This window comes from Aquarana catesbeiana, linkage group LG09 (genome assembly GCF_042186555.1).
Source record: "Aquarana catesbeiana isolate 2022-GZ linkage group LG09, ASM4218655v1, whole genome shotgun sequence".
Classification (NCBI taxonomy): domain Eukaryota; kingdom Metazoa; phylum Chordata; class Amphibia; order Anura; family Ranidae; genus Aquarana; species Aquarana catesbeiana.
This window is the reverse complement of record NC_133332.1, coordinates 78620023-78642487: the sequence shown is the minus strand read 5'-3', so window position 1 is coordinate 78642487 and position 22465 is coordinate 78620023. Positions and strand designations below refer to the sequence as shown.

General features: G+C 42.0%; 1 protein-coding gene across 1 annotated transcript; it reads right to left on the bottom strand.

Annotated features, from left to right (window-relative positions):
* Positions 1 to 329: 329 nt before the first annotated feature.
* On the bottom strand, positions 330 to 1265 carry LOC141107198 (olfactory receptor 8A1-like). Its single transcript, XM_073597937.1, has one exon. It carries the CDS (start codon positions 1263 to 1265, stop codon positions 330 to 332), a length of 936 nt encoding a protein of 311 aa, XP_073454038.1.
* Positions 1266 to 22465: the final 21200 nt, after the last annotated feature.

The following is a 22465-nucleotide window of genomic DNA, read 5'->3' as shown; positions in this document are numbered from 1 at the left end:
CAGACCAAATTTATTAAAAGAGACCAAAACTGCTTTAATGATCCACAAGACAGACAGTTTCTATTTTCTATTAGTCCATTCATTTATCTTTTCAGCCTATTCAATGAGATAATGATGCTCAGTTTGAAACTCTTATATAGTAGCTATAAAGTAGCTGTAAGTCAATGTGCAGAAACAAAAAACAAATTTTGAGAGGCTTAACAGATGACACCAGAAGGCAGGCTGAAAAGTTAGGCTTGATCAGTCACAGCTGTGCCAGGAGTAGGAAAGATGTCTAGTTTGTGGAGAGCTCCACTTCTAATGGAGGTTTTTGTAAACACTAAAAAGTTCTAAAGGTCCATTTTGATTTTTCTTTTGCTTCTTCTGAGAGCTGCCTTGACTTCTTTATTTTTCAAGCTATAAATCAATGGATTCAGCATCGGAACACCAGCTGTGTTAAAAAGAGCAAACATTTTTTTGCCATCCAAGGTGCTGCTTAGGTTTGGTGTCAGGTATTGGCTAAATAATGTAGTGTACAGCAATGTGACAACTGTTAGGTGGGAGGAACATGTGTAGAAAGCCTTTTGTCTACCAGTACTAGAAGGAATCTTCAATATTGCAACTATAATGAAAACATAAGAAACACATGTGAGAAGGAATGGGGTGACAATCATGGGACCCAATCCTTCGGCTAAGAACAGGATTTCCAATAGTCTAGTGTCATTGCAAGAAATCTGCATCAAAGGGACAATGTCACAAAAGAAATGGTTGACTTCAATAGTTGTATAGCAGGAATAACTGCATACTACCCAGGCTGGGGGAATGACTTCCAAAAATGCAAACAACCAGCAGAAAGCAGCCAACAAAACATTTGTTCTTGGATTCATAATAATGTGATAATGCAGAGGTTTACAGATGGCCACATATCGATCATAACTCATAGCTGTAAGTATGACCAGCTCAGCACACTGCAAGGCGCCAAACATATACATCTGTGCCATGCAGGCCACAAAGGAGACCACCTTGTAACCAGTGATAAAATTCATGAGTATCTTATGAAGCGTCACTGTAGTGCACATGATGTCTACTACAGATAAGTTTCCTAGGAAGAAGTACATTGGCTTATGGAGCTGGGGGTCCCGGCAAGCAATAAGAATGGTTAGGTTACCACACAGGGTGATGAGATAAATGACAAGAACCACAAGGAAGATGGGAAGCTGAAGTCGAGGGTCATCTGATATCCCTTTAATGATGAAATAGTCAATAAATGTTTGATTTATGTGCATTTTTCAAAGGCTTGGAATCTGAGAATATAATACACAATCTTCAGTATATGATGCTGTTTTTTAATTTACTAGTACAATATTGACATAACTTTAAGAAGAGCATGACCAAAGTTATTCTTTTTCTAGCTCCAGGTCACTTTCATTTTACCTCCCAGAACACATGATATAATGTGGGATATAATGATATTTCATACCAAGAACTGTGTTTCCAGGCTTGTTCAACTCTAGAAGGTTGACATCCTCTGGAATTCCCTACCCCAATCTGTCAGACTGTCTCCAACTTTATCCACATTTAGGCGATCCCTGAAAACTTTCCTCTTCAGAGAAGCCTATCCTGCCTCCATCTAACAACTGCACTATTTTCTCGGTTACCTCATCCCCCACAGCTATTACCCTTTGTATAACTTGACCCTCCCTCCTAGATTGTAAGCTCTAACGAGCAGGGCCCTCTGATTCCTCCTGTATTGAATTGTATTATACTTGTACTGTCTGCCCTAATGTTGTAAAGCGCTGCGTAAACTGTCGGCGCTATATAAATCCTGTATAATAATAATAATAATAAAAAAGAAAACATAACCACTATTCTGCTTCTAACCCTTCTTGTATGACTGATCAGCTTTTCCAACTACTACAGAGAGGTTTTAGCAAGCTCCCATTGGATTGTAGTTGTAGCAGCATTTTAACTATTGTATCACATAGAAGTGAATAGGGATGAGCCGAACACCCCCCCGGTTTGGTTCGCACCAGAACCTGCGAACGGACCGAAAATTTGCACGAACGTTAGAACCCCATTGACGTCTATGGGACTCGAACGTTTGAAATCAAAAGTGCTCATTTTAAAGGCTAACTTGCATGGTGCTTTGGTACATGGTACTTGTCTTTAAAAGGGTTTGGGGACCCGGGTCCTGCCCCAGGGGACATGTATCAATGCAAAAAAAACTTTTAAAAACGGCCGTTTTTTCGGGAGCAGTGATTTTAATGATGCTAAAGTAAAAAAAAAAAAAGTGAAATATTCCTTTAAATATCGTACCTGGGGAGTGTCTATGGTATGCCTGTAAAGTGGCGCGTGTTTCCCGTGCTTAGAACAGTCCCTGCAGAAAATGTAATTTTTAAAGGAAAAAAAGTCATTTAAAACTGCTTGCGGCTTTAATGTAATGTCGGGTCCTGGCAATATGGATGAAAATCAGTGAGACAAACGGCATGGGTACCCCCAGTCCATTACCAGGCCCTTTGGGTCTTGTATGGATATTAAGGGGAACCACGCACCCAAATTAAAAAAGGAAACAACAGTATACAGGCTCTGTATTCTGAACAGCAGTATACAGGCAGTGCAAACAAGACAGGGACTGTAGGTTTGTTGTTAAGTAGAATCTGTTTGTAATTTTGAACTGGTAAATTTTTAACGTGTTTAGCTCCAGCCAAAAAATCTATTTTAAGCTTTTTGGAAGACATAGGGAAGGGTTATCACCCCTGTGACATTTGTTTTGCTGTCTGTGCTCCTCTTCAGAAGATTTCACCTCACTTTTTGTCCCAATGGCAAATGTTTTTTGAAAATTTGTTTTTTTTTGTGAAACAAGGATTGGTGATAAAGAATCAGTGGAAAGGAAAAATGTTTTTCCCATATTAACTTTTACAGGAGAGAATTTCCCTTCCTAGGGGTAGATTTCATCTCACTTCCTGTTGTCTCCATCCGTTTGCAAGTAGGAATTGTTTGTAAGTTGGATGTTTGAAAGTAGGGGTCTGCCCTTTATACTCAGCAGAAATTTGGGCCTTAGGTGTTGTTGTGGCCACAACACTGTGAGCCCTCACAGGGCCCTGCTGTGAAATATTAGATCAAGAATTGTAATTACATGCCCCTGTTGAACAGGGGCAGAAATATTGGGCCTTTGGTGGTGGTGGTGGTGCTGGTGCCACAACACTGTAAGTCCTCACTCGCTCTTGGTGGGCACAGAAACGGGCCCTGCTGTGAAATATTAGATCAAGAATTGTAATTACATGCCCCTGTTGAACAGGGGCTGAAAAATTGGGCCTTAGGCTCTGGTGCTGGTGCCACAACACTGCAACCCCTCACAGATACTCTAGTTGGAACGCAGGAACAAGCCCTGCTGCAAAATATTGCATCAAAAATTGTAATTACACACCCCTGTTAGACGGGCTGAAAAATTGGGCCTTAGGCACTGGTGCCACAACACTGCAACACCTCACAGATACTCTAGTTGGAACGCAGGAACGAGCCCTGCTGCAAAGTATTGCATCAAAAATTGTAATTACATGCCCCTGTTAAACAGGGGCTGAAAAATTAGGCCTTAGGCACTGGTGCTGGTGCCACAACACTGCAACCCCTCACAGATACTCTAGTTGGAACTCAGGAACGAGCCCTGCTGCAAAGAATTGCATCAAAAAATGTAATTACACGCCCCTGTTGAAAAGGGGCTGAAAAATTGGGCCTTAGGCACTGGTGCCACAACACTGCAACCCCTCACAGATACTCTAGTTGGAACGCATAAACGAGCCCTGCTGCAAAGTATTGCATCAAAAATTGTAATTACACGCCCCTGTTAAACAGGGGCTGAAAAATTAGGCCTTAGGCATTGGTGCTGGTGCCACAACACTGCAACCCCTCACAGATACTCTAGTTGGAACGCAGGAACGAGCCCTGCTGCAAAGTATTGCATCAAAAATTGTAATTACACACCCCTGTTAAACAGGGGCTGAAAAACTGGGCCTTAGGCACTGGTGGCGGCGCCCAGAACCAAAAATGTTCTTACAAGCTATCAGCGTGATCATTGAGGAGGAAGAGGATAATTACTCAGGATAGTCACTCAGCATCAGCATAGGCAGTCTTTGAAGGGATCTGAGATTTCCAAAAAAATTATTCGGTTACATCAGCTTTAGGTGCTTGGTAGCTGGTGGTGATCCAAGACTGATTCATTTTTATGAAGGTCAGTCGATCGACCGAGTCGGTGGACAGACGCTCCCTGTGATCGGTTACAAAGCCTCCAGCAGCACTGAATGTGCGTTCCGAAAGAACGCTGGATGCAGGACAGGCCAGTAGCTCAATTGCATACTGTGCAAGCTCTGGCCAGTGATCCATCCTCAAGACCCAATAACCCAGAGGATTTTCGGTGGGAAAGGTGTCAAAGTCAGATCTTGCCCCTAGGTATTCCTGCACCACGTAAAACAGACTCTGGCGATGGTTGTTGGAACCGATCATACCTTGGGGCTGCGGACTAAAAAATTGTCTGAACGCATCGGTCAGACAGCCACCTTCTCCACCGCTCCTTCTTTGACTGACCGAAGCCTCAGCAACACGTTGTCCAGAAACAGGAGTTTATAACCTCCCAGTCTCTGGGAACACGTTGCACAGACCTTTCTGCAAGGCCTCCCGAAGATGTTTCATCCTCTGCTCCCTCTGTGACGGCAAGATAAGGTCCGCAACCTTACCCTTGTAACATGGATCAAGGAGGGTTGCCAGCCAGTATTGTTCCTTCTCCTTGATACCACGAATACGAGGATCCTTACGCAGGCTTTGCAGGATCAGGGAGGCCATGCAGCATAGGTTTGCTGAGGCATTCGGTCCGGAGCCCTCTGGGTCACTAAGGACGACATGGTCCGCAGCCACCTCCTCCCAGCCACGTACAAGTCCATGTGTTTCTTGGGACTGATCCCTTAAAGACTGCTGCTGATGCTGAGTGCCAGGCTCCACCTCCATACTGACACAATCCTCCTTCTCTTCCTCTTCCTGTGTGATTGGCGGGCATGCAGGAACACTGTCTGGATAAAGGGGGCCTTGAGAGCTAAGGAAGTCCTCCTCTTCCTGCCTCTGTTCTGCCTCAAGTGCGCTCTCCATTATTCCACGCAGCGTGTGCTCCAACAGGTGGACAAGGGGGACAGTGTCATTGATGCATGCACTGTCACTGCTCACCATCCTTGTGGCCTCCTCAAATGGTGACAGGACAGTGCATGCATCCCTGATCATGGCCCACTGGCGTGGGGAAAAAAAACCAAGCTCCCCTGACCCTGTCCTGGTGCCATAGTCACACAGGTACTCATTGATGGCCCTCTGCTGCGTGTGCAGCCGCTGCAGCATGTCCAACGAGGCATGGACATTGCCTTCCACATGCCGGTAGAGAGCTGGAATCACCTTCCGTGAGAAAAAGTGGCGTTTGGGTACCTGCCACTGAGGTACCGCACATTCCACAAACTCACGGAAGGGGGCAGAGTCTACCAACTGAAAAGGCAGCAGTTGAAGTGCTAGCAATTTTGCCAAGCTACCATTCAACCGCTGGGCATGTGGATGGCTGGGAGTGAACTTCTTTTGGCGGTGCAGCAGCTGGGGAAGGAAAATTTGCCTGGTACAATCTGACGTCGGTGTACCGAAAGCAGATTGCCCACAAGTACTTGGCTGTGACACACCTAATTCTACACCTTCATTCCTTTCAGTGCAGGTCTCAGAGAGGACTGAAGGTATAGTGAGGTTGGAGATCTTAGCTGATGAGAGCAAGGAGAGGTCCTCTTTGTTCTTTGGTGTGGGTCTTTTAGATACGCTTGCCAACAAACTGCATGGCAGGTCAACATATGTCTGGTCAAGCATGTGGTGCCCAAGTGGGAGATGTTTTGGCCACGCGAGATACGCTTGAGACATATGTTGCAAATAGCAGCGGTGCGATCCGATGCACTCGTCTCAAAAAAGGCCCACACCAAAGAACTTTTGGAATAACGCGCAGAGGCAGCAGCGTCCTGCACATGCGGAGCTTTGGGGTGTGATGCAGTCAGTGTGCTGCCCTTAGGCTGGCCCCTGGAGGGCATCCTGCCTTGTTGGTGATATGCCTCCTCCTCCTTCTCTCTCCTATCAGGTACCCACATTGAGTCAGTGACCTCATCATCCCCTCCCTTCTCATCACTGGAGCAAACCTGGCAGTATGCTGCAGCAGGGGGAGCATGACTGCCAGATTGCTGTCCTTCTTGGGCACCCCCTCTGTCCGTGCTCATGTTACTGCCTTCATTTAGCTCAGTATCATCATCAGAGCCTTCTAAACGCTGGGCATGCTCCTGGAGCATGTACCCAACGCTGTGGTCAAACAGTTCGAGGGACTCCTCATTGGACATGGTGGGGCTAGGGAAGGAGTCACTGATGCCATTGAGCCGAGGGAAGAGGCCGCATTGGCAGCTGCTTTGCCAGACAATGTACCCTGAGCATGGGTGAGAGAAGATGAGGAGGATGAGGACGGCTTGGTCATCCACTCGACCAAGTGTTCGGCATGTTGCGGCTCAACATGGCCAGCTGCCACAAAAAAGGCCAAGCGTGTCCCACGGCCACATGCTGATGAGGTTGCACTGTCTCCACGACCAGACACAGAGCCTGCTTGCCCTCTTTTATTGGCTTGTGACTGTCTGCCTCTCTATGTTGGCCTTCCAGACATACTAATGGCCTGTAGCTGCACTAAGCTGGGATATATATATATATATATATATATATATATATATATATATATATATATATATATATATATATATATGTACTGATACACTAACTTGTAGTTTTAGCTGAACACTGTGCAGAGGTCACACTAAACTAACTTGTAGCTTTAGCTGAACACTGTGAGGAGGATGCACTACCCTAACTTGTAGCTTTAGCTGAACACTGTGCAGAGGTCACACTAAACTAACTTGTAGCTTTAGCTGAACACTGTGAGGAGGACGCACTACACTAACTTGTAGTTTTAGCTGAACACTGTGCAGAGGTCACACTAAACTAACTTGTAGCTTTAACTGAACACTGTGAGGAGGACGCACTACACTAACTGTAAATAGTCTAGCTGCCTGACTGTGATACTAATAGGATCAAAAGAACACCAGCAATTTTCTTCAGGTAGCTGTAAATACTGTAACAACGCAAGCCTGCCTGTCAGTAGGAAGATAACAGGAACGGATCTAGCTAAACTGAATACAGTGTATATATATATATATATATATATATATATATATATATATACAACACCTGGGATGCATATATATATATATACACAATACACTGTAAGTGCAGCTAACTCACTGACTGTCCTGCCTAATCTAGCTAACTCAAATGAAATGACGCTGTCTGTCTCTCTCTCTAAGCACGCCGGAACACACTACACAGGGCGGCCTTATATAGTGTGGGGCATGTTCTAAACCCCATGAGCCATAATTGGCCAATGCCACCCTGGCTTTGGCCAATTACAGCTCTCTCTACTGACTGCGCTGTGATTGGCCAAGCATGCGGGTCATTGTGCATGCTTGGCCAATCATCAGCCAGCAATGCACTGCGATGCCGCAGTGAATTATGGGCCGTGACGCGCCACACAAATTTGGCGCGAACGGCCCGTATCGTTCGCAATTCGGTGAACGGGCGAACAGACAATGTTCGAGTCGAACATGGGTTCGACTCAAACACGAAGCTCATCCCTAGAGGTGAACATACAGCCTTTGCAAACCTGTAAATCTATAAAGGAGCCTAAAGGGTGAGGTCTATTAAAAGGAAGCATCATGGTTGACCAAATGGGCCTCTATAGATGGACAGGTTCCCAATAAGGATGCTGCATAGACCTGATGGCTCTGGTGTGGAAATTAGACCTCTGATGCTGGTAATTTTACAGTAAATTACACTAATAGTGGTATTAGTCACTATTTAAAAAAAAAGCTAAGATCCCTTTCACACCTCTGCACTTTAGGTTCACATTCCAGCATTTAAACCCACATATAATAATATATGCTGCTCTTTTTTTATCACTACTTATAATAGGCCAGTTCTTGTGTATCTTATTAAACATCATCATTAAAGCTACACTTTAGTTGCTGTTTCGAGCACGCTCATCTTTTATCATATCAAAAGTTAACGTGTGTAAAATTCACAGTTTGTTCATTATATTTGCTATTTGATACATGTAACTACACACAAAAAGAACCTCCAATACAGAAAACATATATAAAGAGAGAACAGCGCTCACAAAAAATTAATTAATTGAATACATACACCATCATTTGTGTTGCAGCTGCTGGATACAAATATTATGACTTTCAAAAAATATACAACCAAAACCTGCGCTGGCAACTTCTATATCAAAAGTATATAGGAAATCAAAAAGTGAAAAAGGATATATAAAATATATGTACAGTGAGTGGTAATATCGCTAGTATAGTGCGACTAAATAAGAAAGTGATGTCGCTACTCAGATGCGACCATTCAAAACCGTGGCATATTATTTGGTATTTGCTATTCCTAACCATTCATAAATGTGAACGTAGATCCTCTAAAAATATATATCATATGTGTAACCATATAGAAAATATGCAAAAGACTTTAATAGCCCCAATGAATAAACAATAAATTTCAAAGCTAGATGCAGAGGATATAGAGATGAAGTAAGGCTTGTGCTGCTGACTTTATAATAGGACCTTGGGAGCCGCGGACCTCACGTTCCACCCAAAAAATGAAAGAAAATAAATATAGTGTAATCCTGTAAAGTACAAGATCAATTGCGCATACCATCGCTACTCACGGAACGGACATGCAGAGCAGGCATTCAGATTCTAGTCAGTGATCACTGATAAGCGGCGTGCGCTCATCTGACTACAGGAAGTGATGTCACTGGTTCTCAGGCGTAGGAGTCTTTGATAACTCCCTGGGGGAGGGGCGAAACGCATCGACGCAACATCCGGCTTACGCCTGAGAACCAGTGACATCACTTCCTGTAGTCAGTGGAGCGCACGCCGCTCATCAGCGATCACTGACTAGAATCTGAATGCCTGCTCTGCATGTCCGTTCCGTGAGTAGCGCTGTTATGCGCAATTGATCTTGTACTTTACAGGATTACACTACATTTATTTTCTTTCATTTTTTGGGTGGAACGTGAGGTCCGCGGCTCCCAAGGTCCTATTATAAAGTCAGCAGCACAAACCTTACTTCATCTCTATATCCAACACAGCACTATGGCTGACTGCCCTAAACCTCTTGGGTTGGAAGATTGAAGTCTGTTGTTGTTTTCAGTGAAGGACTATCTGCATCTAGCTTTGAAATTTATTGTTTATTCATTGGGGCTATTAATGTCTTTTGCATATTTTCTTTATGGTTACACATATGATATATATTTTTAGAGGATCTATGTTCACATTTATGAATGGTTAGGAATTGCAAATACCAAATAATATGCCACGGTTTTGAATAGTCGCATCTGAGTAGCGACATCACTTTCTTATTTAGTCGCACTATACTAGCGATATTACCACTCACTATACATATATTTTATATATCCTTTTTCACTTTTTGATTTCCTATATACTTTTGATATAGAAGTTGCCAGCGCAGGTTTTGGTTGTATATTTAATACAGAAAACATGTTCAAACTATAAAAATACAATACAAAACAAATGCTTTAACATGCAATTCAACTCTTCTTAGTATTTTCAATTATCAGACATTTTTGGGTACAATTTATCAAGGTTAGCTGTGTGATGCATTCACTCTTCACTTCAGTCTCCTAATGCCCCGTACACACGGTCGGACTTTGTTCGGACATTCCGACAACAAAATCCTAGGATTTTTTCCGACGGATGTTGGCTCAAACTTGTCTTGCATACACACGGTCACACAAAGTTGTTGGAAAATCCAATCGTTCTAAACGCGGTGACGTAAAACACGTATGTCGGGACTATAAACGGGGCAGTGGCCAATAGCTTTCATCTCTTTATTTATTCTGAGCATGCGTGGCACTTTGTCCATCGGATTTGTGTACACACGATCGGAATTTCCGACAACGGATTTTGTTGTTGGAAAATTTTATAGCCTGCTCTCAAACTTTGTGTGTCGGAAAATCCGATGGAAAATGTGTGATGGAGCCTACACACGGTCAGAATTTCTGACAACAAGGTCCTATCACACGTTTTCCGTCGGAAAATCCGACCGTGTGTACGGGGCATAATAGTTTGCATGCCTATAGCTGGGAGCACAGTGGTAGATGTTTACTGAAACTGGTGCACTCAGAATCTGGTGCAGCTGTACATGGTAGCCAATCAGATACTAACTTCAGCTTGTTCATTTAAGTTTTGGCAATAAAACCTGGAAGCTGATTGGTTGCTACGCAAAGTTTCACCAGAGTTTGAACTAGCCAGTTTTAGTAAATAACCCCCAGTGCATGCTTACTCAGCTATGTGTGTAGAGTATGTACCTAGAGATTGCTCTTTTATTGTGCCTAACGTTGCACCATGCTATTTATATACTGTGAGAACCCTATGAAAAGCTATTGAAAAGAAAATGCAGTGCAACAACAGAAAAGTAAGTGAAAATGTGCTTTAGATAGAAAACATTTTTTTTATAGAAAATATAAACTGCATATGTGAATTTGCCCATTATTGTATATTCAATACTATCAATAGTTACCAACCCATTGACCCTGATTTTTTATTTTTTTGTAAATTTCTATGGATGTTAGTTCATGACCCTGTGGCTTTTATTTAAACCTATATACATTCATGCAGTAGTGCCAACATGTTGTAGTGTGGTCAGAACATAATGGTCATTTTTTTATGCAGCAACAAATATGCATTTTGCTAGCTACTTACCGATGTCAGCTTTTTGGGTGCTCTGATATAAAAAAGAAGTAACACATGACAATGTTTTGGGCACATAATTATGGTACAGTGCTGTTTCTGTGTATTTTGAATCCAAACTAGTCATTGTACAAAATACAGTTTAGTCCATCAAAGCATGCTTTCCATGTTTCTGTCTATAAAACATTTAGAGACTCATTTAAATGGAACACATGGTGTACCTGAAACCTAGCTCAAAATAAATGTATAATGCAAAATCTAATGCTATTTGAGTATTTAAAAAGTTATGTTGACTAGGGTTTCACCACGTGGAAAATAGTGAGTCACCTCATTTAGTGAAATTAGGCTATTCTAAAGAAAATGTGTTTTTCCAAGGGGTCCTTTTCTCACGTCAAATATCAAGCGCTATCATTGGTGAGCAGGTACATGAAACTGTCCTGTAGAGTGCAGCTTCTTGCAGATGTGTGAGTACTGTATATATAGACTGCAGTTATAATTACTGTATATATAGACTGCAGTTATAATTAATCCCCCTAGCTCTGTTATTTTTAGTCTCATAAGGGCAATTTGATTGGTAATTACCATGCAGAGTGTGCTACTGTTGCATGCCTTTATTTTAAGGAAAGACTATTTTTTATCATTAATATAATAATAATTATCATTATTATTAGAAACATTTATATTTATACTTTGAGAGACAATTTAACCAGCATGAGGTACAAAGAGTAGAAGTATGAATTGCTAATACTGCTAAGAAAAAAAGCGGAACTTCATTTAAAACTGTTCTTTTTAGCTTTGGACAGAGTGGGGACAGGTTAGAAAAGTGGTGATCTAAATCTAGATGTAGGGCACTTCAACTGTGGCCTCTCCCCAGGGGAGCAGACATAATATTCAGTATAAGTAATGCAACAGAATATTCTATGGACTGTAGAAATGCTACAGGAGATGGTCAGAGATTGTGAACATGTTATAGGTGTGGTTGGAACCTGGTGATATGCTTAGGAGATGATCAGAAAATAGGGACATACTGCAGGAGATGGTCAGTTACTGTGCACATGCTACAGATGTGGTTGGAGACTATGGACTTACTCCCGGAAACAGTCAGAGACTGGGGGCATGCTACAGGTGTGTAGGCAGGGTTAACTACCAGTTTAATTGTACAATTGCCCTGTAGGTGGAGAGTGAGGGTTTTCCCATATATAAGGGATATGACAGGATTACAGGAGTGGATTGGCCTGCAGAGAGCTAAGAATGTAGCAGTGGAGCTATGTGCTTTCTCCCCTTTGGGGAGAGGCCTAGTTAAACGAGAAGTATGGCCACAGCTTTTGTGGCCATACTTCTATTCTGGGTCACAGGAGTGCACTTACTTTTCCTCTTCTGTCACCCAGAATTAGCTGACGTCACAGAGCAGATCCAGGCTCTTGAACTTTCTGACCATTTTGCTGGGATCCACCCAAATGCCTGATTGGCAGCTGGCTCAGTCTCTCAGCGCGTGGGTGAGAGCCTGAGCTAGCTGCTCCCACCTTCTCTCCAGGTCGGCACTCCAGTGAGCCTTGGAAGGGCAGAACAGAGAGTGACAGTTACGGCTCTCAGCTCAGAGCAGACCAAGAACTGAAAGATCAGACGTCATATGATTGCTCAGTTCTCTGGCTTAGAGACAACAGGGGACAACTGCAGCATCCGACCAGTGCTGCAGCATGAAGGTGAATATAAAGTTTGTTTTGCTTTTTTGATGCCAAACTTCTCCTTTAAGAACTCAGAACTGTGACCCTTGAATAGGATTTCAAGATTAAGTGAAGACATGTTACATAACCGTAAATACTGCAATTCTCCCTACTTACACTTTACTGGACTTTATTGGAGCAATATTTCCTTTCCCGATTGTTACGGTCTGTATGAACTGTTAAAGCTGAACTCAAGGAATTCAGCCACTTTCTAAAATGTGCTTACTATTGGTTAAGTCCAATGAGGTGTGTGCCACCTCATGGACTTATCTCTCTAATTTATAATTGCCAGTTTTACTGAGCACTAGGAGTACAGCTATCACAATGCTACAGGAGCTCTGACGGAAGCAATGCTGATTTCTCATACAGCAGTTTCTCTGCCCACCCCTCCCCTCCCTTTTGCTGTCCACTCACGGGAGGCTTTGATGGTGTGACATTTACATTATACAAGGTACTCTGTAATTGGGCAAGAGGAGGGGAGGGGTAGGGAGTGTGTCTGCACAATCAGTGTGCACAGCCAATACCTTGGGAAAAGAGTAACTGTAAATACTAGTGCAAACCTGACTGGCCTAGGAGCTGCCGGTGATTAGGGAGAGGAGTCACCCTACTAGTGGTGAAACTGATATCCCCTCAAAGAACATGTGCCAGGTGACCCAGGCCCCAATTTTCCACAGGCTTTGGGTATTCAATTAGGCTTCTGGAGCTCTAATCTGAACCGCAGCAAATTGCAGGACCCTGCATGAGAGTTGCTCCAGGTGTATTACGGTTGTTATGGACTTGGATCAGGGGAATGGTGTGAGCAGATCTCAAACCAGCATCTGTGCAGTTACAAAGTACAGAATAAGACCTTAATAGCCAAGTTTACTTGTACGACCACAGCTTCAGGATATGATCATGTGAGGCATGGATGAGCAAGTGCCTAAGGAGTGCCTAAGGAGTTGAGCGGCTGATAGATGATAACATTTTTTTTCCTTTCACCACAGGTGGAAGGAAAGGAAACTGGTCGATTACACCATTCACAGTCAGTCTTGATGGGGGAATCCCTCCTGAAGCACTATTGTGTTCAGCTGGCACAACACAATGCTCACTGCTGGTGGCTATAGCCACTGGCAGTGTTTGACAGGCTGGTTATACTGAAGTCGATCTATAAAAGAAAACTCTTCTCTGCTCCCTCCCGTGCACATTACCCCTCTATTCTGTATGCACTGCGCTTTCCTGTGCACATTGCCCCCATACCTGTACACACTCCCCCCCTGCACACATCACCCCCTCCTTGTACACCATGCCCCCTCCTGCACATAATGCCCCCTCCCTGTACATATTACCTCCCCCTACACATAATACCCCCTCCATGTACATATTACCCCCTCATAGACACATTTCCACCTCCTGTACAAGTTATCCCCTCCCTGTACATAATACCCCTCATGCACAAAATGCCCCCTCCTGTACATATTACCCCCCACTGTACATGTTAACCCCCTCCCTGTACATACTACCCCCCGCCCTGTACATATTGCCCCCCCTCCTGTACATGTTACCCCTCCTGTACATATTACCTCCCTCCTTGTACATGTTACCCCCCCTCCCTGTACATATTACCCCTCTTCCTGTACATGTTACCCCCCTCCTGTACATGTTACATTCCTCCCTGTATATGTTACCCCCCCTCCCTGTACATGTTACCCCTTTCTGTACGTAGTACCCCCTCCCTGTACATGTTACCCCACCACTGTACATATTACCCCCCTCTTGTACATGTTACCCCCTGCACATATTACCCCTTCTCTGTACACGTTACCCCCTTCCTGTACACGTTACCCCCCATGCATTGCCCCCTGTCCCCCCACACATTGCCTTCTTGCACTTGCTCATTGTCACCAAAAATATGTCTGAGATGTTGCATTATTACTGATCAGCCTGGCAACAACTGATACTGTCTCGCTGGGCTGCACACCAGAGATCCGTGCATACCAAAAGGAAGCTGTGAGTCAGGCTCTAGCTGCTCACATTCCTGAGATCCCTGTCAGCAACTCGGACTACACAGCAAAAACGGCAGAGCAGTAGCAATGCTACTTTGTTCCATAAGAAGCCCAGACAGAGTAGTGGAAAGTGCTTATTGGAGGCTTCCCAGAAAGAGGTCTGTTTCTTACCTGGAAGCAGTCACAGCATGAGGGATCCGACTTTGTAACACAGAGCAGCTGCAAGTTCAGTGCAGAATCACTGTACTGGACCTGCAGCGGCCACCCAGGCCCCTGGGATATGGGCGGGGTTGCAGGTGTGACCCTTGCAACCCCTGATGCTACACCTATGCCCAGGGGTCACACAATAACTATCCAGGACCACATGCGACCCTTGGGTCTCAGGTTATGCCAGGTTGGGGTTTAGAAGCACAGTAAGATTTTATTTTTGAATGATTTATTTAAAGGGAAAAAATGGAGGCGGGAGGAAACATATCTTCATGAGAACATGAAATACATAAAAAACATTAGTCAGCCAAACAAAATTGTCACAGTAAATCCAAAATCACAGACAATGTGCAATACTCATGGTATTATGAGTAAAGAAGGCAACATTCAAAAGGCCATAAAATGGCAACAATAAGCTTGAAGAATTTGCTTGAAAATGGTACTACAGGCAAAGAGACTGCCATCAGATTGTGGAAGACCTTAGGGTCAACGGGGATGTAAGTCACTGGCAGGGGTAACATCCTAAGCCCTGCCAAAGAGTTTTATATTAAAATGAGGTAGGTAGAAAGGAATAAAAGAAATGGAAATAGGGAGTGAAGAGAGAAAGAGAAGAGGGGAAAAAAGGAGATGGGGAGGGAACATGTCTTCATGAGTCACAACAAGTCCTTTACCTGGGCAAGACTAAATTTAAGGAGTTCTTTGTACTTCTCAGAAAAAATGAACTGGGTCCAATAGCACCACTTCTTGCTGATGCGGGCTTCCTGCTTTTTCATGGAAGAGGTGAGCTCCTCCAAGTAAATAATACTGTTTGCCATTCTAATGCATTGACTCACCGTGGCTGGAGAGGAGGATTTCCATCTTGAGCTGCATTGAGAAGGTTAGAAAATTGATTATTGGATGATGGACTTTATAGGCATAACACAGATATATATAAAAAATATATTTATTACAAAAAATTAAATAAAAATAATTACATAAAATTTCATAAATTATTCACAAAATGTGTCTATGAGCCTAGACAACACACCACCTACATACATATAAAATAATAACAATCAAAGAGATCGGAGGACCATATAGATCACTCTACAGTATTGAAAGAATTGAAGAGGTAGTGTGTCATGAAAACTCAGCTCTACATGTTGCGCATATTCCACAAACGCTTCTTCAGGAGCTTGTGGTGTATTCTATGAACAAAAAAGATTGTTTGCAATTAAATTAATCACATTTTGTATGTTTGAATATACAAAACATTAAAACATACAAATTGTGATGAATTTAATTGCAAAAAATCTCTTTCGTTCATAGAATACGCCACAAGCTCCTGAAGAAGCGTTTGTTGAATACGCGCAACATGTAGAGCTGAGTTTTCATGACACACTACCTCTTCAATTCTTTCAATACTGTAGAGTGATCTATATGGTACTCCAATCTTTTCGATTGTTATTATTTTATATGTATGTAGGTGGTGTGTTGTCTGGGCTCATAGGCACATTTTGTGAATAATTTATGAAATTTTATGTAATTGTTTTGATTTTATTTTTTGTAATAAATATATTTTTGATATATATCTGTGTTATGCCTATAAAGTTCATCATCCAAAAATCAATTTTCTAACAATCTAAATTATTGGGACGTGGCAATTTCTATAAAAATGTCGTATCCACAGTACCATTCTGTGGTGATACGAATTTTTAATCATATGCATTGAGAAGGTGTCTCACCAAAGAATGATGGTATTTGCTCTTAGAGAGGGAGGCAAGCAGACGGGTCCTGTTTGCGGGAGAGATCATGACTAAATATACAGACCGGCAGAAGGGGCAGATCAACAGCCAGGGCCAAAAGATGCGCAGGAGTGTTCCTTTAGCTGCTCCACATCTCCAGCAGTCAGGACATACATTGGGAAATACAGTATGCAGTATATCCTCTATGGGGCCCTATACGACTTGGTGAGAAGTTTGAAGCCTGATTCCTGCAGTCGAGAGGGGGTGGAAGAAGAGAATAAATTCCTTTTGCTCAGGGGTTAGGTCTTGGGCTTAACCTTTCTCCCATGCCACCAGGAATGTTGGGCTGTAATTGTTTTGGGGAGAAATCAGTTTAGAGTAAGCAAAGGGAAGACCATGTCTGAGAGCACAGTAATATTTTTAATGCTGTCTGTGTTTGGTTGGATACATTTCCTCTCTCGTCCTGTCCTGTGACCAGACAAGAAGAGAAAGGACAGAAACAGCGATATAAAAATTTTGGTCAGGTAAAATGTGCTGTTAGTAACTGACAACTCTCCAGGTGCCTAGGAGTTCCAGCCTGTATATGTTTCCTGTATATGAAACCTGGGAGCATATCATATAGATTCCATGACTATCCCATTTATTCTGTCTTAACAGATACAATATTGCACAACATGGTGGGCAAAGTTAGCCATTTATCGTATACTTAATACTCTGAACAAGCCATCACCATTTTCTTTTTGATGATGTCCAGCACCAGCAGCATTCACCTATACATGTTGAAAACCCAGCCTTAATGGGCACATGTGTGCATAAAACCTTCTGTACTCTTTTTATAGCCATGCTCCAGAACTGAGAGACAGAAATCTTGCCTGTCTTATGTCTGTGTATCTCTGGACAAAGAAACCTCAAGTCTGGGTGGCATGCATTATGCATATATACCCTGTCCACAACTAACCAGTGTGTCAACCACAGCCAATTGTCATAATATGTAGTATGTAAATACTACAGGGACTGATTTACTAAAGGCGAATAGGCTGTTTCCTTTGCAAGTGAAGTTTCACTTTGCAAGGGAATTTTTACCAGTGCTTAGTGAATGTGATGAAGCTCTGCTGACTTCCCTCATCCATTTTTTATTTTCTGTGCACATATGTGGGTATTCTTTGCAAAGTAAAACTTCACCATATTCACTAACCCAGATGTCAACATTACAAACAGAGTTTTTTTGTGTTTTAAATATGCTGCAACACCTTTTGGTGTCTCTGTATGCAATTTTTGAACTTCCTTTATCTTCCTCCACAATTGAACTCTTTTTTTTGTCTTTTAGCATGTTGCTATTTGCAATAAAAGGGTTACCTGGTCATAGATACAGACCAAATGCAGGTAATCCATAAATAGTGTACTTTTTTGTACTTCTTTTTAAATGCATTGGTGTTGCCAGAATGTTGACATTGTATGTCATATATGTTTCAAACTGATTTTTTTGTGGCTTAAAAGTATTGCAGCTAGCTTGCTAACTTTGTGACAGACTTTCTTGTTTTTTTGTAAGTTATCACCAGAGCAATTTTTAGGGTCTGATTTGTCAATTGTATAGCATACAATCACATTAGCCAACAGTTGTTGCTCACACACTTTGTTGGGTTAGAAAAATGTCAGAGCTGGTGGACTCATTTTAAATGTTTCTCTACACAATTGTAAAATCTAATTTAGTATTTGACGTTATCTCAAGGTATACATTTGTTTGACATTTCTAGTAAATCATTTTAAACACCAACTACAGACACACATAAAAACACCAATGCAATGTAATTGCTGAAATGTTAATTTAATTTGTTTTAAATGCCACTAGTGTAATGTTCTTTGTAATCTCCTGTTCAAAAGCACTGTTAGAGGAAGGGGAAGCACTTTGGGCCATTCAGGTGTGCTGCGTGCACATGTGCAGACAAGAAACATATTGACAGGAGGAGAGAGCAGAGAGATGATCCATGACTGGTTGAACTTTCACTAATCTCCAGTGAAAAGGAAAATGATTATTCTTTTACATCAAAGTGTATTGTACTTATAGTGTAAAAATGGCCTAGAGTCCATATATGCTGCCAGTTCAATAATTGTAAATGCATAGCCAATAATTTAATATTTGGAACATAAAACTTTATTAAATTTCTTCTCACTTATTTCTAAGTTACTGACAAACAATGCGAATGACAGTAGTTAAAAGTCTTTAAAGGATAAGTTCACCTTTGGGAACATGTTACACGTTCCATCCATGTTTACGGTGGAGCATGCAGCATTTTCCCACTGCTACTGCCACTTGCCACTCCCCCCTCCCTCCTTGTGATAGCAGTATGGGGAGAAATTCCGTGTACTAGCTGTCACTTTTTGAAAAGAGCGTGGCCGTGCGGGGCTCTGCCCACATGACCTTGTCATTCATTCACAGGGTTCTGTGAATGAATGATCTACAAATACATATGTCAGCTTGTAGTTCTCAATGAACTACCACAGCGCTGTTGAGTGCTGTGGTAGTTAATTGAGTTTTTCTGTCAGGTTGAAACTGCCTGCCCATACGATGCATGTGTAAACACCAGTGATCAGTGACTTTGTGATTCCACACCCAGTGTCCAAGTTAAGGCTTAAAAGGCCAATCAAATATCAATATAGATGATTTGTGCATGAATCCCACATTCAGCACTCCCGGAACACCAGAAAGCCAAAAGTCCTTACCAGATTTTAATGATCTCTAAATGCAGGAGACCAAAAGCATTTAGACACGCAAATGAGGTTACTCCAGGGTCTGCTACCACTTTCCAGCCCTGTCCAGTCAATCTGCGATTTCCAGGGGTACTGAACTTTCCTCAGAAATAGTAGGAAGACAACAACAGTAGACCATCGAGTAGTACTGCTAAAACTCCCAATTGTTTACATGAAAATATACTCACAAGCATCACAGGGTACAAAAAAGCATAAAACACCTCGCTGTACATCGGTGGGCATAGTGATGTCATAGGCCGATAGCCCTGCCCAATGCATTTTGTCTGTAAATGGGACATCTTCAGAGACAAAAAAGGGGCCAGTGACATCTGTTTTACGTTTATATAGAAGTTCGCCAATGATGTAAACTAGCTACAGCCATCAAATCTGGAAATTGCCAAAATTGGAAGTGACGGAAATATCTTTATCAAATTGACAATTTTATGTAAAAAAAAATAATTTTCATTCGACAATTTCCAAAAACATTTGCCAAAAAATTAAGTCTTCAAAAGACCACTTAGAAAATACTTTGGGGTTTTTACTTTCCAAAATGTGGTAATTTTGTTGGTGTTTCCACTGTCATGGTGCTCCAGTGCCTCCAAAATTGTAATAGGCAGTCAGGACATTACATGTGTGATTTATGCCCTTGAAATGCCTAAAAGTGCTCCTTGGGTTTTGGGCCTCTCTATGTGGCTATTTTGTGAAAAAGTCTCACAGAACGTGACAGCGCTGAAAGCTGAGAAATTAGCTTGGGCTGGAAGGGGTGAATGTCTTCAAAAGACACACCTTGCCTCTTAGACAATACATTAGGGTGTTTGCTTTCCAAAATGTGGTAATTTTATGGGTGTTTCCGCTGTCATGGTGCTCCAGAGCCTCCAAAATTGTAATAGGTAGTCAGAAAATGACATGTGTGATTTTTGCCCCTGGAATGCCTGAAGGTGCTCCTTGGGTTTTGGGCCTGGCTGTATGGCTATTCTGTAAAAAGACTCATGCATGTAGCATTGCCATACTCGCGTGACAGCGCTGAAAGCTGAGAAATAGCTTGAGCTGAAAGGGGTGAAAGTGTCAAGTCTTGGGGTGGTTAATATAGTATGGAGCGGTTTGGAAGGCTTGCTACAGCAACAATTTGTGGGATGTGGAGAGCAGTTTGACAGAGGTATCCCCCGATACACAGATAGTATTAAAAGGTGTTAAAATGTCTCCTGATCTCAGCTTACTCCCCAGACTCTTTACAAAGTCCTGGAGTTTGGTATATTTCCATCCATCTAGTATTAGCCATTTTCTCTGTAATAGGCAAGGGGTTGTCAAACAAATGCACAGAGACCTGGCACTGCCTTGGCGGACATGTACCAAAGAAAAAAAAATGTACAATTCTGTTTGACTTGGAGCTGCAATTTTATTTAGGGGAACCATTTGAAATGTAAAATTCCTTCAAATAACATATCTGGGGATGCCCTTAACCTGCCTTTTGAAGTGGCACATTTGTACTAAGTATATAATCTACTACAGCAACATTGACATTTGCAAATAAAGAAAATGCTGTTTAAATTGCTGGTAAATGATAGCTCTAGGTCGGTAACTTCTGTTTGTAAACAAACGGCTGGATATTATCTTCATCTATACTTTACTTTATTTTATTATAGATGTAAAAGGCTATTTGCACTCTTCTTGAGGAATAGATGGCTCCAGTGAGCAGCTGATATGGTAAAAGTGGCTATAAAGGTGTGAAAGACTCCCAGTTGCAGTGGTTTGCGTTTAACAAGGTTGGTTCTGTGTTAATACAGTCTGGTTGTCTATATAATATTGAGGGTGAGGTGAGTGCATTTACAGTTGAAGGGGGCGGGATCTCTGTCAAGCTGGCTCATTGTGGATAATGGCAAAATTGCCACAGAGCCCACTCCTGTTCTCCTCTCAGATTATGAGCCTGTCCTGTATCCTCCCCAGTGAGATCCTACAGAATAGCTATTTTCAACCTTTTTACCCCAGAAGAACCTTTGATATAATTCTCAGTTCTCGGGGAACCCCTGCTAAAATGATAATATTTGCTACTCATGGTACATTAGATCAGTACATTGTTAATATAATAATGATAAATTAATAATGTGGCATATTTGCTATATTTGGCATCCAAGGATGATTGTTTTTTTAACACCCCTGATGTATATGACTAAACTATTTTCATGAACCTAAATTGAAAAAAATAATATGAAGAATGAGAGAGGAAAGCACTCACATTGCCACATCTGCAAATTGAAGGGGGAAAAAAGGGTACTAAACAAGTAACCAGAGGTCGGACGTTAAAGGCATAAAAACAATGGAGAAGTAACAAAAATAAAGTTTATTGAAAAAAGTACATGGTATAATCACAGTGTTCAAATAGATTAAAAATCATATACAATGATACAATTTGTACAATGAGCCCATGTGCGTCTACGCGTTTTGCTGTGAGGCTTCTTCAGGACACGATCTTTGTTACGTCTCTGAACCTTGATCGTGTTCTGAAGAAACTTCACGGTGAAACGCGTAGACGCACAAGGGCTCATTGTACAAATTGTATCATTTTATATGATTTTTAATTTTGAACACTGTGATTATACCATGTACTTTTTTCAATAAACTTTATTTTTGTTACTTCTCCATTGTTTCTATGCCTTTAAAGTCCGACCTCTGGTTACTTGTTTAGTACCCCTTTTTTCCCCCTGAAAAAAATAATAACAATAAACAACCTAGAAAAGTGATGCAAAAAGTGAAAAGTGTAGTACATCTTTACATTAATGGTCAATGAAGTACCCCCTTACACTAGTAGTCAGTGGAGCAGGGAGCAGGTAGTACATTGGTGGTCAGTATAGCAGGGACCTATTATATCGGTGGTCAATGGGAGAAGGGCATCTCTACATTGGTAGTCAATGGAGAAGTGTCCCCCTACATTTTTAGTTAGTGAAGAAGGCAATTAGTGAAGAAGGCACCCTTAAGATTGTTGATCAGTGGAGAAATGCCCCTGTACATTGGTGGTCAGTGGACTAGAGACCTATTATATCGGTGGTCCATGGTAGAAGGGCATCCTCACATTGGTGGCTTGTGATGAATTGCTCCCTTACATTGATAGTCAATGGAGAAGTGCTTCAATACATTGGTGGTCAGTGAAGAAGTGTCCCCTTAGATTAGTGGTCAATGGAAAAATACCCCATTACACTGCTCAAATAACTCCTAGCAACCTCTGGAGGAACCCT

What these genes read in the sequence shown, in the direction of transcription:
- LOC141107198 (XM_073597937.1), bottom strand. Translation starts at nt 1,265, where the DNA reads ATGCACATAAATCAAACATTTATTGACTATTTCATCATTAAAGGGATA.